Here is a 19,646-nt window from a genome sequence, read left to right as displayed (position 1 = left end):
GTTAAATGCAAAGGACAATGCATGCGCTTGCCGAGACCAAAGGACGAGTCATGATCATCAGGTATTCCTAACTTTTGTGGTATATAGATGAAATTTCACTGCAACGAAATTCCATGACAACGAACTTTTTCGCGCGTCCCGTCAATTTCGTTGTAGCGGGATTTGACTGTGGTATTATGTGTAGTTCTTAAGATACAAAATATTTCATGTGCCTCTTGGGGAGCAATGATTTTTTTGAAACAGAGTTAGTTACAAAGTAAATCAGCATATCACAATAATCTGCAATCAGAACTGTGTGCATGCAGTGCAACAAAAATGGGTGTTCTGAACTAGGCTTGTGTGAATAATACGTTTCACTAGCTTCGGCCTTGCGGGGTCGAACGGCGGGGTCTTCTCGCTGCAGCCGTGCAGCTTGTCGAGCAGCTTTGGCCTCGCGGGCTCGAACGGCGGGGTCTTCTCGCCGCAGCCGTGCAGCTTGTTGAGCAGCTTCGGCCTCGCGGGCTCGAACGGCGGGGTCTTCTCGCCGCAGCCGTGCAGCTTGTCGAGCAGCTTCGGCTTCGCGGGCTCGAACGGCGGGGTCTTCTCGCCGCAGCCGTGCAGCTTGTCGAGCAGCTTCGGCTTCGGGGGCTCGAACGGCGGAATCTGCTTCGCGGCATTGACGTGCAGCTTCGGCCTCGCGGGCTCGAACGGCGGGGTCTTCTCGCCGCAGCCGTGCAGCTTGTCGAGCAGCTTCTGCTTCGGGGGCTCGAACGGCGGAATCTGCTTCGCGGCATTGACGTGCAGCTTCGGCCTCGCGGGCTCGAACGGCGGGGTCTTCTCACCGCAGCCGTGCAGCTTGTCGAGCAGCTTCGGCTTCGGGGGCTCGAACGGCGGAATCTGCTTCGCGGCATTGACGTGCAGCTTCGGCCTCGCGGGCTCGAACGGCGGGGTCTTCTCGCCGCAGCCGTGCAGCTTGTCGAGCAGCTTCTGCTTCGCGGGCTCGAACGGCGGGGTCTTCGCGCCGCAGCCGTGCAGCTTGTCGAGCAGCTTCGGCTTCGCGGGCTCGAACGGCGGGGTCTTCGCGCCGCAGCCGTGCAGCTTGTCGAGCAGCTTCGGCTTCGCGGGCTCGAACGGCGGGGTCTTCTCGCCGCAGCCGTGCAGCTTGTCGAGCAGCTTCGGCTTCGGGGGCTCGAACGGCGGAATCTGCTTCGCGGCATTGACGTGCAGCTTCGGCCTCGCGGGCTCTCACCTCAGGATTCTGTCTGCGAGTGCGCGCTGCCGGCACCTTCCGTGCCCTCCGTTCCGCAGCCTTGTCTTCCATCTGGTGACTCCGAGCTAAAGAGAAAGCGTGCCAAGAGGGAGCCTCATGACGCGTTACATCTGAAATGTTGTCTTCGGGTGTTGTTGAAAACACGAGACGTAGTGAAGAAGAAACAACGCCACACAGACGAACACGCAACGAGAGTGTCACTCGTCAACGTCGTTTTCTTCTTCTACTGCATACCAGAACGCGCGCTTCTCACGAGCTAGAGGTGGCTACTACAACACTACAAACAAACGGAGGATGGACAGACCCACGGCATAAGGAGCTTCGCCCCTAAAAGCAAAACAAAAGGTGGTCTCGTGGTCAGCTGAAATGTGCGCCTGCGGAAAAGACGTGCTTCACTGCAACACAGTGGTGACACGCGGGCAGCATGACGCATGCTTCTCTCAACGTCGGCGCGTCATGATTTACCCTTTCTTTCTGGGAAAATAGAGAAATTAATAAAGGGCGTTCTGACGGAATTCACGATGTATGCGAACCTCCGATTGGCGGTTGTTCCGGCAATTTGCGCACTTGCACTGCTGATGGAGTACTTGCCTGCAATGCCTACTTCGAAAACTTCAATGATGATTTTTCCACCCAGTCACATCATGATGCGCTGGCGCTTCAAGGAGTAGGTGACATGCTGCCTGCGTGTCACCACTGTGTTGCAGTGAAGCATGTCTTTTTTTTCGCAGGTGCGCATTTTAGTTGACCACGAGACCGTTTCTTTTCCCCCTTTTTTTTCTTGCACTGGCAGCAGCGAAGCCCACCGTTTCCCCGGTTTAGCGGCAAAATTGGGGCCAGGTATTGCTGGAAAACATAACCCTTGTAGCCGCAAACTAGCAGGCACAGCAAACGACCACCTCTGATTACTTCCAGCAATTCAAAGTTCCTTGCATCCCGCTTTTTGTATGTTTGGGTAATTCGAAAACCCGCTTAACTAGATTTTCACAGTCCTGGTGACTTTGAATTAACGATGTTTTACTGTATGTTCATTTAACCTTGAAGTGGGGCTTCGCGTCAGTGCGGATTTCTCTTGGAAAGGTGTATTCACAGTATAGCACACCTCCACTGTAGTGAAACCACCTTTACAGGGGATTTTATGCAGTTTATATATGTCTATTTGTTCGTTTCGAAGCGAATTCGAATACTGTAATATTCGTTCGAATATTCGCAGTGCTCGAATATTCGCACAAGCCTATTCTAAACCCATTAGAACAAAAGTTATGGTATGTTGAACATTCACGAGTGACATTCTAGCTCAAAATTGACTCGCCCGTGAATGTTCGACATGCCATAACTTTTGTTCTAATTGGTTTAGAACATGCATTTCTGTTGCCACTGCACACACTTTCAATCGCAGATTATCATGATATGCTCATTCACTTTGTAAACTTGGTCAGTTTATTTTGCTCCCCAAAAGGCACATGAAATATTTTGTATTTTAAAAACTACACAATATACTAGAAAAGTAATTGCATACAGTCGACGTCCGATTTCCCGGACGCCCGAAATTCCGGACATGCCTGATTTCCCGGACTCATCTGTGGCACCGTCAAGTTCCCCGTAGAGTCAGTGTATTAAAAAGTCCGAAATTCCGGACGCTTCTAGCCTTCGCCATCCGATTTCCCGGACTTTTTACTGTTAACCGCCGACCCAAAGTCACCACCGACGCCGTTATTTTGGTTGTTTTCATATCCTTGAACCCACCATACTCGCATCGCAGGTGTGGCCAGCAGCACCGCCGCACTGCGCCGCGGCTGCCGTAACCTCGAAACCGCACGTGTCAATCCATTGCCAGCCGTAGCTTAGCCAAGCCAAACCTCACTGTGTTCGTTCACGTGTTGTTTTGTCAGCTGTGCCAGCTCTGCGGTCGTGTCTGTGGTTGATCGTTTGCTGCTGCGCGCTACCTTCAGTGATCACGTTTCCCGACCTTCAGCATCCACCAAGTTCCTAGCTGTCTCATGCTGCGCTTTTCGTCGAGCGGATTCGCCGTTTACAGCAATGGCACCGACTGCTCCTTCGTCTTCGTCCGCGCCTTCGAAGCGCACAAAGCCACCTCGTAGGCTCACGATGACGAACTGCCATCCGCGGACGTTGCCTTCGACGATCTGCACGCTGGCGGCGTGTCGATTCCAGCCGAGATAACCCTTGAGGGCTTCGCCGACGCTGACAAAGACCTCGAGCTATGTGCGGAGTTGACCGATGACGAAATCGTTCATCAAGTTACGGAGGATTCCGATGACTCCGACACCGAGAACGAAGAGCCAGCTCCTACACAGCCAACGAGCTCGGAGTTGACGCGAGCACTGATGACACTGTCATTGGTGTACAGTGGCAACATGACGTTGACTGAAATTGAGGCAGACATAATTGCGGGCAAGCGGACCGTGCAAAAGAAAATAAGAGACTTCTTTGCGCCCAAGTGCTGACCTATGAGGTAGTGCCGGCCACGTCGTATTTTTTTTTTATATAAACAGCTCTTTTCAGAGCCACCTAAACGATGCATTGGCTGAATTGCAATGGGAATTTTGTACTCCGGCTGTGACCCTCTCCGTCAGCGAAAAATGCCTACCAAAAATGTGCGTTTTCACGTGCATTCGTTTTTCCAGACGTTTTCGCGGTCCCTTAAGGGTCTGGGGAATCGGACGTCGTTTGAAATCGGTGCACAAATATACATAGTCGCGAAGTTTCATAAAAATCGATTGCGAAATAAAGAGAAATTTTTAAGAGCAGTGTCCCCCCCCTTAACTTTTTGTATGTATACTACAGTCGAACCTCGATATATCGAACGGCACGGCGATCGCGAAATAGTTCGATATATACAGAATTCGATACAAAAAATCACGTAAAAAATGCGTCAAGAACTTGTGGAAAACAACCAACGAACCAATCGTGGTGCAGTAAATACTCACTTGAAGATTCAAACAAAGTATTTATTGTGTTGGCTTAAAATACTGAAAAAGAGTAGCCTGCTTTTTGTTGGCAATGGCGTGTTTGACGACTGCGTCCTCAACATAGTCCAGGCGATCCACAAGTGAAAGGCCGGTGCCTTCAATCGCGCTGCAGTGGCGGCGCGCAAGGGCCAAAGCGGCTACGACCTCAGCTGATGTCGGGAGCGGGGCACCATCAGCGCTTGCGGGATCCACCTCGGCAGCGTCTTCATTCGGCTGCTCAGCGGTAGCTTCGGCGACGATCTCTACATCCGTTAGCTCCGCCGTTGTACCAGTGCTGTCATCACCTCCAACGAAGTCTTCGATGCACATGCTTTGCGGCTCCGCACCAACAAAGCTCTCCAGCTTGCTCCACGTTTCGGCGAGCTCGCTTTCTTCATCTGCGCATGCCAACCCAGCTTCCTCGGATTCTTCCACTGATGCTTCGTCAGTGCGTCCACCGAAGCCCGCATGCCGAAAGCAGTTGGCTATCGTCGACTGCTTGACGTTTTCCCACGACGCCTTGAGCATTTGGATGGCGCCCAAAAGATCGATCTTCAGATCTTGGCCCATCCGGAGTCTTACAAGCAAAATGTCGATCAGCCGACACTTGTAGATAGACTTAAATGTGCAGATAATGCCCTGGTCCAACGGTTGGAGCTTCGAAGTGGTGTTGGGCGGCAGAAATACCACTTCGATGTTGCTCAGCTGGGCATCGGTGTGGTGTGCCGTGCAGTTATCGACGATAAGGCATACCTTCCGTCCCTGACGCACCAGGTCCGAATCCCACGCCTTCAGCCTGGATTGCTTCCAGTTTTGCTGCAAAAGTCAGGGTTGTCCGTTTCTTCGCGTCCGCAGCCATCGCTACACACACCACAACGCGCGGCAGGCCTAACACACGAGCACAACAACGACCGATGCGACGGATGCCTGGCGATACTATCAAGGAGGAGCTGGTGCAACAAGTGCAGTGCGTCGTTGCTGCAAGGCTGCGGCGTGCGTATGCCGCTACGTTCAAGTGGCGCACTCGGCGCCATCGATGTGTGCAGCAGTCGTAAACGCCCACCGCGCTACCGCTATTTTCGAGAGTTGCGGGAAAGCTCGCCGCCTGTCAACGGAGCGCGGCGGGAAAGCTCGCCGCCTGTCAACGGAGCGCGGGCGGTTTGGGGTGGCAGAGTTCGATATATCCATTATACGTCAAACTTCGTTCGAAATAAAAAATTAAAAATGCATGCGATTTCCCACGTGATATAGGAACCGTTCGATATAGGCAATAATTCGATATGTCCGTGTTCGATATATCGAGGTTTGACTGTAGTACGATTAGTAGCTTTAGGGGCCTAAGCAGCAATCACCTCAGTTGAGCACAAATTGGCATCTGCTGTGGATCATTTGTCCGATAAACTAGTGCTAGTAAGGGTACTACTGCAGTGTTCAGTAATTAAAGAATGTACAATTGTATTTCCATTTGACAGACACACTTTGGAAGTATGTTCTTCGCCATTTTAGTTTCCGGTTTGTCTTTTTTTTTTTTCTTGTTGGACTGGCATTTTGCTGCTGAACGTGAGGGAATCAGTTTCATTCCTGGCCTTGGTGATTCTGCTTGAATAAAAATGAGTTGTAAGAATGTTTGTGTACTTAACATAAGGATAGTCATCAAGATAATATTAATCCCACTGTGGTATCCAGTGTAGCCCCTCTTTGCTTCACTATGTATAAAAGCAAAAAGTTAAAAGTGTAGGGATGGGCGAATAGTAAATTTAAGGTTCGAAGCGAATAGTGATTTGGTCTAATCATTTCTAATCGAATAGTTCGAATAGTACTCGCCACATATTAAGAAAAATGAGCGTTTTCATCATGACCCTTGTAAAATATTTTTAAGAATTGGAACTAGGTATGACTGAATGTCACTTTTTGAATTGTAACCTTGAATGGTATCAAAATTTGAATAGCAGTAGGGTGCAAGTTATAAGTAGTACAATACGTTACAATTTAAAAATTACTAGACTTAGCGCGTATGAGCCCATATAACACGCTTTTAAACTTAAAAAAAATACATATGTACATTTAACCTTGAAGTGTGGCTTCGCAGCAGCGCAGATTTCCCCTGGATGGGTGGTTTCACGGCGCAGCAACCAGGCGCTGCAGTGAAACCATCTTTACAGAGAGTTAGTTGTGTATGGTCAAATATATACATATATTCGCTCATTTCGAATACTTTAACATTCGTTCGAATATTTGAAATGCCCGAATATTCGCCCATCCCTGTTAAAGTGGCGTTAAAATGCGTTGATCTGCCATGGCTTGGTAACCATGCAGGATGTTGCCAGGAGCGCTGGAGCCGTGCTGCAAAAAAAAAAAATTCAAGAATGTTCATTTGGATTTTTGTTTCCCAGCACGTGATGAAATTTGCGGAGATGGCTCAGGAGGTTCTGGTTCCGTGCGCCACTCCAACGACTCCAGCCGCAGTGCCCAACCTCCGCGCCGGTCGCAGACGGCCTATCTTGCCACGTACAGCGAGGTTTGGCGGTAAGATAGGCCTTTGTTTCTTCATGCACGTTCCCAAGCTCGAAATGCACACCTTCGGTGCTGTCGCTGTTTAAAGCGATACTAGTAAGTAGAAACGGTGAAGAGGCCCTTCTCACTTCAACAGTAAGCTCGGAGTTCTGTTGAGTATAAGCTCTGTCGTGTTTCAGGTTTCAGCATCATATGCAAGAAACGGTACTTCAGCATTAATTTTTCCACGAACTATCAAGTTTTTTGCCACCATTGAATAATAGCTTTGCAAGGGTGCTTACAACTTCGAGCTTATTTCGTGGCACTCTCTTCAGGCTGATTTCTTTTTTTTTTTTTTCACCCTGTTTTTATACTCTTGCAGGCAGCCTAAAAGAGCTTTCCACAATGCCACCACAAGATATCCCAAGGGAAGTAATCTGTGTGCCAGAGCTACAGAACTACTTGGTATGTCCTTCTCGTCTTTCTTTATTGCTTTAATCTGTGGGCAGTATTTATGCACAGTAGAATCTTGCTTAGTGGAAATTATCATACATGGAATTGGTGCTGACATGCAACAGTGGCCACTACATTGCCTTTGGGTACTCCACCCTTCGTGTTAAATAGGCGGGGCGTGCGAACTCGGACACAAGAAAGAAGTCAAGACACCACCATACTTTGTGGCAACACCACAAAGTTGAGTTGCAAGTCGGCGTTTGTGGTATCTTGACGTCTCTTGTATCGAAGTTTGCATGCCCTGTCTTTTTAGCACGACTACCTGCCAACTAGCTCAGCTCTGTTATTCTAAACTCCACCATTGCACATCTTTCCCAGCAAGCTTTTAAATGAAACATGTATTCTTTGTCTCTTTAGGTTCCACTTAAACAAATTCCACTGAATAATATTTGCATTAACACCGTGCTCACTCGATAGTAATGAGCTTTTTTTTTCGTGATTTTCGTTGCTTGAAGTCAACCCTCTAATAATTGCCGGAATCGATCATTCCAACAAATTTTATTTGAGTCCCTCTGTTTTCAGCGTTATCTTGGCAACATTTCAACCCAATCACAGACCAGCCAACTGAAGCCAAAGCCTGTTCCTTGTGCAAATCGATGCAGTTTTCTGTTATGGTGCTGTAGTACACTGCGTGGGCAACCTTTCATTCATGATGTGACGATACGGCATTCGGTACAATGCCTGCCTCGAGAATGGAGCTGGAAAACTCCAACGCAGCCTGGTGGAATTTAGTAAATTACTAGAGCTGTGCGAATAGCAAAATTTTGGGTGCAAAGTGAATTCGAATATTGAAGTGTGAGTGCGTATCGAATCGAATATTTTTCGAATATTTCTAGAATATTTTTCTAATACTTCGAAGCGAAATTGCAGAAAAAAAAAGTTAAGAGAGGATTCCTAAGCATATTCTTATGAGACAGCAACATGAAAGTGTTTCTTTTCGCTAGGTTGATGAAGCACTGGTGGGGTGGTGTTTCATAGTTGTCTTATCAAGAATGAGGCAATGTAGAGGCCGAATTGTATTTGTACATGATTTGGTGCAACCAAAGAGTTGCCGACAACACTTTACAGGTGATAGGCAAAGATGCCATTTCCTCAGCCTCTCCTCCTCTTTCAACTTCTGTGGAAGCCTAACTGATGTGGCGGACAAGGGTGTGCTCCCTTCAAGTACACAGTTCCAAATCTGCCTCGTAGACGTCGATATATAAGAACATCTGAAATTTTAGATGCTAAAAAGCTTTGGCTTCCGATTTTTCGAACTTCTTGCCCAAATTGCAGCTCCAAAACAGCATTAATTGACCCCCACCTCTGCCACATCTTTCATCTCCATGTTGGAGCCAGCGTTTTCTCGAGTTAATACAGTTGCGACCGTAGCAGAGCTTTAAGGCAGCTTTGCCTCAATACCGGGGTGTGATGAGGTGAAGCATATTGAAAATCTAGGGACCATTTCAATCTGACGTTGACTGTGTCTTGGCAAAGTTCGACCGTAACGGAGCTTGAAAGGCAGCTTTGCCGCAATACGAGAGTGTAATGAGGTGAAGCACATTGAAAATCTGAAGGGGTCACTTTCAATCGGACGTTGACTGTATTTGTTTTCGGGAAGTTCGAATAGTAAAAGTCCAGTGCGAATCGAATCGAATAGCAAACACTATTCGAAAAATATCCAAATTTCGAATATTCGCACACCCCTATAAATTACTCTTTAACAATTCTAAAATCTCCACACTGAAATTTCCGCACCAAACACCATGACGTCGTAGATGTTCATGGTGTCTACTAGGTCCTACGTAGTTCCTAATCAGTAAAAATGAAGTACGTTGTCCTCCGAGGGGGGGCCCTTAGTCTCAACATACCAAGTTTCTGGAAAATTCCTTGGGCCAGTGTCGCCACAATATGAAATGCACTTTGAAATCTGTGAGGTCACATGCAGCTATTACGGCACAAAATTTAAAAACCTGATTTTCTCCTCTATTGATAAATCTACAATGGTGAAATTTAACTACACATTGGGGGTCTCGGAGTACAATTTATCAATCTAAACAGTTACGTTGTTTCACTTTAGTGTCCCTTGAAACAGGTTCTATGGCTTGAAAGGCAACTTCATTCTCTCGTGATCACTTTCAGGCGTAATTTCACTCTCGTGACGCTCGGCCAGTCTTGGTACTCAAAACTCAAAGTACACAGCCAACAGTGGGCAGTTTTTGGCCCTTATAAGCAGTGTACCATGCTCTCATCCTCTGATCAACCCCTCTTTTGATGTAGGCAAACTGATCTCTTATGCCCAGATCTGTTACATCAGTGCCTCTTATAAAGTTAAAGTAGGGGTGTGCGGTTATTTGAATTTTCGGATATTTTTTAAATAGTATTCTCTATTCAGTTCGCACCGAAATTTGACTATTCAAAGTATTTAAACTACCGGAATATAAATACAATGTCCAAAAAAAAAGAAACAGGCGGTCTGAAAAAACGAACTCATCCTTCTTTATTCCGCTCAAGCGGTCAACTCGCCATAGCGAACTCCGAAATAGCTTTAATGTGTTTGCTATTGATTCGATTCGCACTGGAATTTTACTATTCGAACTTCCCAAAGACAAATACAGTCAACGTCCGATTGAAAGTGACCCCTTCAGATTTTCACCTCATTACACTCTCGTACTGCGGCAAAGCTGCCTTTCAATCTCTGTTACGGTCGAACTTAGCCAAGACAGTCGACGCCCCATTGGAAGTGGTCCCTAGATTTTCAATATGCTTCACCTCGTCACACCCCCGTATTGCGGCAAAGCTGCCTTTCAAGCTCCGCTACGGTCGCAAATGTATTAACTCAAAAAAACGCTGGTTCCAACATGGAGATGAAAGATGTGGCAGAGCTGGGGGCTCAATTAATGCTGTTTTGGGCCTGAAATTCGGGCAGGAATTCAGAAAAATTGGACGCCAAAGTTTTTTAGCACCCAAAATTTCAGATGTTCTTAATATCGACGTCTACGAGGCAGATTTGGGACTCCGGACTCGAAGGGAGCACACCCTTGTCCAACACATTAGATGGGCTTCCACAGAAGTTCAGAGAGGAGGAGAGGCCGAGGAAATGGCATCTTTGCCTATCACATGTAAAGTGTTGTCGGCAACACTTTGGTTGCACCAAATCATGTACATAAATACAATTCGGCCTCTACATTGCCTCATTCTTGATAAGACAACTATGAAACACCACCCCGCCAGTGCTTCATCAACCTAGCGAAAAGAAACACTTTCATGTTGCTATCTCATAAGGATATGCTTAGGAATCCTTTCTCACCTTTTTTTCTGCAATTTCGCTTCGAAGTATTCGAAAAATATTCTAGGAATATTTGCTTCGCACCCGAAATTTTGCTCTTCGCACAGCTCTACTTTAATGCCTCCCAGTACACTTATCGGGCATTTTGGTGTGCACCCAGGCTTTCATATTGCTATAGTAATAATATGCTTGGGGATCCTGTAATTTCACTTCGAAGTATTCGAAAAACATTCGATTCGATTTGCACTCAAACTATAATATTCAAATTCGCTTTGCACCTAAAATTTTGCTGTTAGCACAGCTGTAGGTTAAACTCTACTTGCCAAACATAGGGGCTGGTAATACTGTCAACATTACACAAAGGTGCAATTGTTAACATCATGGTTGCACATTACCACGTTGGAACATGCTCGTACAGGTGTCAGCAATCAACATAGCCTGCTGCTCATGTTTACTGGGGTGACATTCATCTTCCCTCACGGGCAGCGTTGCCAAGAGACTGCTTTGGCCATTATTTGCAATGGCTCGAACTCTTATCTTTTTTTTTCCCCCTTTACTGTGAAGCTCACGGATCCCTCGGACGGTGAAGTCCTCAGGCGGATGGACGAATGGCTGACCCAGAAGATCTTGTCCAAGAAAGAGGCGAAGGCAAATGACATGGCCCTGGGTAAATTGAACATTTCAATTTCTTCATACAAGTGTGCCCATCTGTCGGGAATCAAACGCTTACAGATATTTCCGAATGCTATGCGTAAGAGAGACGCCTGGCTATTGCTGTGGCCTTATGGTCTGGCATGCATAAAGTTCAGGGCACGCAAGGTCGTGAAATGCAATGGAAACAATGCAATCAACTGACAACATCAAAGTAATTAGAGTGTCTCATGCGAACACAGGCTTTCACCTGTGCTTGTCCTTAAGTTTTTTCTAGAGGGACTGCGACTCTTTTCTTCATGTTTTGACCCTACTCGTAATGAACACTGAACTGAACAAAAACACTCAGTTTGGCTTGCGAGTAACGGCACTGGACTCTTTAGAGACTGGTATTACTTTGCATAATGTGTGATCAGGGAAACGGGAATAAGCATTGGTTCCAACAGCCATTAATTTAAACCTGAGTAAAGCTTCACTTGACCAAGGTACCACCAAGAGATTGGGATCTCGGTAACGTTTTAATTTTCTTGCTTTTACAGCCGATGACCTGAGGAGGCAGATCATCCAAATGGAAGCAGAGAACGGCGTCTTGAAAGAGGTATGGCAACTAGCAGATGACAAAACTAGTGTCATTAGCTTGCCTCCAAACTTCAGTGATGTTCAAATTTGATGAACATCGATGTCTGTTGGAATGAATTTTGAATGTGACTTTTGTAAGAAGTAGAACCTAATGAAACCAACAGACAGACCTGTATGTTTTAACTGTAGTATAGAGATTATGACATAAAATGGAAAGGAATTAAAGTAAAGGACGTACAACCAACGGATAACAATTGACGGAGCATCGGACACGTTATCTGAAGGTTGGAGGTTCGGTCCCTACCTGCAGCAAGGCGATATTTCATCCACTTTAATTCCTTTCCAATTATGTCGTAACTACTACACTCAACCCTCATTATAACAGTCACATCTGCCACAAAAATAACTTCTTTATATCCGAAAATTCATTACAAACGTTTATTTGTAGCACTATGACATTTCATTTACTTCGTTATAAATGATAATTCATTATATCTGTGTTCATTATATCGAGGTTTGAGTGCATACTAGTATAGTTAAAACATACAAGTAATGTCTCCTATACCTTCTTTAGCCTGTTGGTTTTATTAGGTTGTCTTTAACAAAAACACAATCTTTTTCTTCTTTTGTTCGTTTGTAAAGGGCAGGCAAGTATGGTTGTTCATTCATCTGTAGTGTAAGAGCAGAAAGGTTTTTATTGTCACTACAGTACAGCTCTATGCACGATTTAAGTGCTCATTATGGGCGAAGGTGCTGTGGGGAAGGTGTGGAAGTCATCCAAGCAGTGTGTGCTCCGCATGGTGATTGTTGTTGTGGCTGATGCTCCTTATCTATCGGGTAATCTGTGGCAGGTGAAAAGGCTGGGTGAACCCGCCACGGCGGTCTAGTGGATATTGTGCTCGATTGCTGGCCCGAAGGTTGCGGGATCAAATCCTGGCCGCGTCGGCCGCATTTTCGGTGGAAGCGAAAATAGTTTAGGCCCGTGTACTACGATTTAGGTGCACGTTAAAAAACCCCAGGTGGTCGAAATTCCCGGAGCCCTCCACTACAGCGTCCCTCATAATCATATCGTGGTTTTGGTACATAAAACGCCAACAGTTCTTAATTAAAGGCTGGGTGGGTGAAGACTGCTCATCACTCAGTGTCTGCAGCTCTGGCTTCGTGAAAAGAAAAGTCTGCACGTATAGTGCATGAAGCTGTACGAAGCCACGAGGAAAATTTATTCCAGATGGTCATTAAAACTGACAGCTGAAGCGAGATTCATGAATCTGATGACAGAATCTGGTTCTACACTCTTTCTGATGGTCCCTCTACAATGTGGATTAACCAGAGGCAGTGCAATCAACCCTGAAAAAAAACAATCTGACTTGTGTGTTGCAAGGATTGTGGCGTGATTGGAGGAATGGCCATTTGCCCTCTGGTTTAGCCTATCACAGGCTGCTGAAAGAGATACCATCCCCAGAAGTGATAGAGAGAGAATATTGTCACAAGAAGTTGGCAGATTTGAGGCAGAGTACGAAATACCTGATTAATCTCAGTTTGTCGTGTTGTTCTGCCTCCTTCCCATCAACTATTTGGCCTCCCGGTTTTCACTTACTACCTAATCTCGGATGGCTGCGCTAGTAGTGTGCTGGTGCATGGTTTAATTGTTGTATTACTGGGATGAATGCTTCAGCTTGAAACTTTGAGAGCATACATGTTTCGTCTATAGCAACGTTAATAAGTCTCAGTTTCGTCGTTCTAACAACCGGTAGATTGGGGAGCAAGTCCAGTGTATGCTGCTCTTTCCTATGCATCCACGTGCTTCTTTCTAGTGGGCACCAAATTTACATTGAAGTTACTTTGCCCTGTCAACTTTCGCAAAATCTGATTAATCTGATCAACCCTTGACCTTCTACCGTGAACAAGCTTGGCACTTTCACACATTTCTCGTGCCCAGTATCAGTCTAGCTGAGGTAGTTCGCAGCAAAATATATCTCTATTTCTTCGGCCTAAGGCGATTGGAGCAAATCTATGCATTTAGTATTTCTTTTTTTTTTATGCACAAGTAGTGCACAGCAGTATCTCCCACAATACTGCTAGGAAAACGGACTAGAAGCTGTACAGGGAAGCCAACTTCCTCATATCAACTTTTTTTGTTTTCTACTGAAAAGGTGTTTATTTTAAATAAACACAAGTGCATTCTAATGTGCAAATTTCACAGATCACTTAGAATGATCGGTAATTCAGGAATACTTTGTATCAAACGATTCGAAAGGTGGACGTGTAAATGCGGTTTTGAGGCCTCGCATCGCAAACACACACTACTTGTGGCGAGCTAAATGGCCAAGTGAGTGATTTTTTCACGTGCTGATGACGTCGCCTCCGCCGTCTTCCTTGCCGGCCAGGAGCACAAGGTGCTGCGGATGGACCTCAAGGCGCGAGAGCAGCAGGTGATTCTGCTCGAGAAGAAGCTGTCCAACGCGGAGCAGTCCGTGCAGGCACTCAACCTGGAGCTGGAAGGCATGTTCCGCCAGAAGAAGACGGTGGAGAACATGGTCGGTGCAGTTGAAATTTATCGCGTCGAGAAAACATTGCATGGGGTGCCATGTAAAATACCCTACCCTGATCAACACACTGTGTAGAGACATTAGCGAGATCATGTGCCACATAAGTAATGAACAGCAAGTAGTTTCTTCATGCAGTGCGAGGAATGGTCCATGGAATGAATGTTGAGTGGAAAAGGTCCCCGTTCTTGGTCTTACTAGTTTTTGAAGACATTTTTCAGTAAACCTTATTTGCAAGTTATGCCAGTGCTGTGTAAATTCAATCCTCTAGGAAGGCCCACATATGTGCTTTAAACCCTAGTGGAAATTCTGTAACAGTCGGATTTGCACTGTTTGCACGATGTCTCGTGGCACTCGGCAAGCGAATGGGAAGCCTTGTTGTCTGCACATTGCAACTGTAGCATTTCACTTCAGCGTTCTGGAAACCCAGTATTTAGCATTCAGTGGCATTTGTACAGTGCTAGGGTTCGCACGGAATAGTACTTCTCCTTTTTTTATCTTTATTTTCTTTTGCTTGTGTTACTGCATGTACAAGCTTGAACATGTCTTGAGAACCATAGAAATTTTGCCTGCTTTTGGCGGCTTACCATGCGGTCTTGGTATTTAGCATGGCTTGGAAGGACCTTTACCTATTGATGAAAGCAAAGGCCCTTGTGGGTCTATTCCTACTTACTGCTGGAGAAGCATATGCAGAGGGCAGTTTACATTGGAAATGCATGAATAGGATTTCAATCTAATGCGAACATGAACTGAATAGCGCCATAAACTAATGGAATATTGGATGTTTTTTAATTAACGTTTTCACCATTAGAACGAACATCCACAACCTATAATCTGCCATTGCATTGCACATTGGAAAACACGCCCTTTATCGATCGCACTATTAACAAATAAGTATGTTCGTGTTCTTGGACCTTTTCGCATCACATTCCAGTGGATGGCTGCCAAAATGAAAGGTCATGGCTCTTTCCAAAACCACGCATATCACAGGCTCGGTGAACTAACTTAAAAAAAAAGGAAGCTTTAGTGACTTAAGTGGCAATTGTCAGTTGCAGTTAGTTGTGGTTAAATGTGAGTGCTATAATACAATTCTGTTCATAACTGTAACACTGGCAGGAAAGCTTTGGCTGTGAGGTTGCATGTGACCAACGCTGTCCTCTCTTGCGACGCCTGCACAGCTGGACGAGAAGCAGATGCAGCTGAACAAGGAGGCCATGGAGAAAGTCCAGATGCAGCACCGCATGCAGGAACAGATCCAGCTGGAGCGGGAGCGCATGAAACGGGCCATGGTAGGGTGCTTGTGCAATGCCTTCCTTTTTTTGCTGTATTAGCAGCTGCTAAAGGGACATAGTGTGTAAATGTTGCGGGTTTCCACCATTCCGTTCATAAGCTGTTAGCCCTGTATTAATTTGCGCTGTGAAACCCTTCTCATGACCCATCATGGTAGCCTAGGACGTAAGGTGTTTCACTGCTAACCTTGAGGGTACGGGTTCGATTCCCAGCCATGGTGGCCTCATTTCGATGGTGCCAAAATGCAAAGAACACCAGTGTGCTTGTATTTAGGCGCACGTTAAAAATTCAGGTGGTTGAAATTTATCTGAAGTCTCCCACTGTGGTGTTCCTCATTGTTGTATTGTGGTTTTCGCACATAGAAACCCCGGCAATTTATTACTGTATTTACTCGCATGGTCATCACACTCTTTTATTTATTTATTTATTTCTTCGATTGATGCACGTTCAGGGGTGCGATCATTAGGAGGGTCAAGTTTTTCTTAAAAAAGAAGTATTACATTTTGTAGGTGCTACGTGAATTGCACACTGCCCTTTCCTTTTTACTTTTATTCATAGTGTGGGTCCTCGCTGCTATCGCCGCAAGATTCGTTGTCGGAGCTGGCCGTGTCATTGTCACAGTCTCGCAGAAAGTGAGAAAAAAATCGAGTAATATTGCCTGGTGCATTTCAGTCACACCCAGTCGGAACAAAGCGGTTTTCGTACTTGCAGTGCCATAACGTCTTTTAGTGCCACTACAACCAGTGAGGACGTTGGCTCCCACGCCTGGCAAGCAATCGTTTTTGGCGATATTTCGCCAGGTTATCATCGGATGCGTCGGCATCCCCAAGCAATAACATCCCCAGCCCGCTTTATTAACACGGTTTGCACTAAACATACACCACATACTTGAACAATGACTCGCAAACACAAAAAAGAAAGCTCTATCATCAGATCGCTAAAAGCACCTTCGATGATGAGTCCACACCAACACAAGTAAACGTGCTAGCATTCCACTTGGTCACAAGGGCACATTAGTTGGGGACTCCAGCTACTCGTGCAACTCTGTCTGTGGAGTGTTTCGCTTCAAATGTGTACTATCTACTCTCTCGCAGAACCAACTACTGGCCGACAAACAGGCCGAACTGGAAGCCAAGCTGAGCGTCAACCACGAGAAGTTCCGCATCCTGCGCGAAGTGCTCAACGGCGCCGACTGGGACGTTCCCGCCGCTGCCGCAGTTGCCGCTCGTGTTGAGCCGTCCGCACCCCCCATGTCGTCGGAGAGTGGCGTGACAACCCGCTCCGCGGCAGCCACCAGTGAGTCCTGATCCGTCGAAGAGTTGCGCCGCTTTTAGCCAAACGGATTGCCTGCGGAACTTCTCGGAGGCAGTTTCTAGCACTGCTTGCATGCATGTGTGCCTGGCTGCTTGAGTTGAGTGGGAAACTTCTGTGCTGTGCCAATGCTGCTGTTGCCAACAATTTTTTTCCCCTTTTTTTCTATTAACGTGCCATTATGGGGGAAGTTTTCATTCTTGTGACATCCTGTATTTGAAGGTCACATGACAGATGCTTTGCATGTTAAAGCTGCACAGTTTTGCATTACCACTGTGCTGGTTATGTGTAATTCCAGTTGTGGTTATGCACCAATCATTTTCATCGATTTTATTAAACCCTTGGTCTAGTGTGTGTGTGGCATTTTTGGAACACTGACTGCCCTTCGCATGTTTTTTGCATGGATCGCTGTGTCATCCCTTTGAAAGTGTCATTAAGGGGCTCGCGCTTCGTAAATTTTTTTATCGCTGTTCTGTAAATGTAATGATATGCAAACATGACATGGGTGACACTTTTTTTTTTACGTAGGCATGCTGTAGTGGCTTCTATAGTGGAGTTCAAATGATTCCTTAAAATTGACTTGCATGCATTGACTGTATCATTGCTGCCTGTGCACGTCAGCATAGTGAATGTCCTTTTGCTTGTGCATGTAATTTTATCGCATAGTGTGTGCATTGCCAGTGTAAACCTGTTTGTTTCTCCTGATGTGCCTTAATAAGGCAACCAGTGTGAAACATAGCCTTTTCTTTATTACCTTTGCTTAGAAACCTGGTTTGCAGGTGGCTGTGTTGGTTTGACGTCACTGTGAAACGTTGTTTCCGAGCCAAATGGAAATTGCGCTTGTACTAGCTTGCAATGCTCAGTGTTTGTATAATTTACAAGTGGCGATAAAGATTGTTCGATTTGTTAGCATGTACGTTGAGAAAGTGTAGAACCTGCCCCTAAAGAACTTCTATCTGCTAGCAAAGAAAATGTGCTGCTTGGCGATTTGGTTATGTAGGGGTTTCTCGGAGATCTTTGACATTGGGTTTACTTTTAAAAAAATGAAGCGATTGTTGATCATCTGGCTGCAATAGGCACATTTTTAATCGCATGTAATTTAGTTCACTTTTAGAGCCGTTTTTTAAAAAGCTGAAATAAGTGTCGAACTTTTATTTCTGGATACCCATATTTGGAAAGAATATGGAAGTGCATACTGGGATATGTCTGGACTGACTGGCTATTTGGCATTTAGTTACTGACTTGCTCAGAAAAAAATAAAAGGGCAGAAAACTGTTCGTGAAGTTTTTAAGATCACTACACAACAGCCTGTGTAGTATTATATGCAGCAAGTGTTGCACTTTTTCATTTGATATCACTTGTAGTGGTCATTTGTAGAGCTGTGCGAATAGCAAAATTTTGGGTGCGATGTGAATTCAAATATTGAAGTGCGAGTGCGAATCGAATCGAATATTTTTTCGAATATTTCTTGAATATTTCTAGAATATTTTTCGAATACTTCGAAGCAAAATTGCAGAAAAAAAAGTTAGAGGATTCCTAAGTATATTCTTATGGGATAGCAACATGAGTGTTTCTTTTCGCTAGGTTGATGAAGCACTGGCGGGGTGGTGTTTGATAGTTGTCTTATCGAGAATTAGGCAATGTAGAGGCTGAATTCTATTTATGTACAAGATTTGGTGCAACCAAAGTGCTGCCGACAACACTTTACACGTGATAGGCAAATATGCCATTTCCTCAGCCTCTCCTCCTCTTTCAACTTCTGTGGAAGCCCAACTGATGTGGCGGACAAGGGTGTGCTCCCTTCAAGTACACAGTTCCAAATCTGCCTCGCAGGCGTCGATATATAAGAACATCTGAAATTTTGGATGCCAGAAAGCTTCGGCGTCCGATTTTTTGGACTTCCTGCTGAAAATTCAGGTCCAAAACAGCAATAATCCAGCCCCCACCTCTGCCAAATATTTCATCTCAGTGTTGGAACCAGTGTTTTCTTGAGTTAGTACATTTGCGACCGTAGCAGAGCTTGAAAGGCAGCTTTGCCACAATACCGGGGTGTGATGAGGTGAAGCATATTGAAAATCTAGGGACCACTTTCAATCGGACGTTGACTGTGTCTTGGCAAAGTACAACCGTAACAGAGCTTGAAAGGCAGCTTTGTCACAATACGAGAGTGTAATGGGGTGAAGCATACTGAAAATTTGAAAGGGTCACTTTCAATCGGACATTGACTGTATTTGTTTTTGGGAAGTTCGGGTAGTTCGAATAGTAAAATTCCAGTGCGAATCGAATCGAATAGCAAACACTATTCGAAAAATATTCAAAATTTCGAATATTCACACACCCCTAGTAATTCGCATTTCAGAGAAAAGCTTTCTGCAGTGTCATATATTATCTTTTGGGTGGTGAACTGGTAAGGCACAAATACTTTCTTTCTCTTATCTATGCTGTCTTTAGCAGTTTACCACTGGTTTTGTTTATGTGCATTTACCTTGTTTTTAATGTATAAACAAGCTACCAGTGATTGCACTCCTGCGGCAAATTAGATTTACTGCGCCATCCTGGTATCGACAGAAACTGCGCCAGTCTCTGGTTTGGGGCAGTCTTTCACAAGCAATCTCCACGCCGGCGCATTCATGTTCAGCTTGATCTTGGGGTCGCCAAAGTCTCAAACACAGACCAAGAATTCTGCTGAATAAACGGAGCTTGCTCACTCGCTCGTGCGTCCCTGGTAAGCCACGATGCCATGCTCTGTGCCAATGCAGCTTCTGTTGTAAAGT

The 19,646-nt window shown here is 45.5% G+C and overlaps 1 protein-coding gene across 1 annotated transcript in view; it reads left to right on the top strand.

The window, feature by feature from the left end:
• The window catches only part of LOC119394333 (kinesin-like protein KIF23), a 39,861-nt gene extending 22,964 nt beyond the window's left edge, over positions 1-16,897 (top strand). Inside the window, exons 11-17 of the mRNA XM_037661628.2 lie at positions 6,615-6,747; positions 7,097-7,179; positions 11,060-11,162; positions 11,686-11,744; positions 14,113-14,262; positions 15,450-15,560; positions 16,656-16,897. Of these exons, the coding sequence (XP_037517556.1) occupies positions 6,615-6,747; positions 7,097-7,179; positions 11,060-11,162; positions 11,686-11,744; positions 14,113-14,262; positions 15,450-15,560; positions 16,656-16,868 (852 nt within the window). The 3' untranslated portion in view covers positions 16,869-16,897. The remainder of the gene's footprint in view (positions 1-6,614; positions 6,748-7,096; positions 7,180-11,059; positions 11,163-11,685; positions 11,745-14,112; positions 14,263-15,449; positions 15,561-16,655) is intronic.
• The last annotated feature ends 2,749 nt before the right edge of the window (positions 16,898-19,646 follow it).

The sequence above is a fragment of the Rhipicephalus sanguineus genome, chromosome 5 (assembly GCF_013339695.2).
Source record: "Rhipicephalus sanguineus isolate Rsan-2018 chromosome 5, BIME_Rsan_1.4, whole genome shotgun sequence".
Taxonomy (NCBI): Eukaryota; Metazoa; Arthropoda; class Arachnida; order Ixodida; family Ixodidae; genus Rhipicephalus; species Rhipicephalus sanguineus.
The sequence above is the reverse complement of the archived record's forward strand: the minus strand, read 5'-3'. Positions and strand labels throughout refer to the sequence as shown.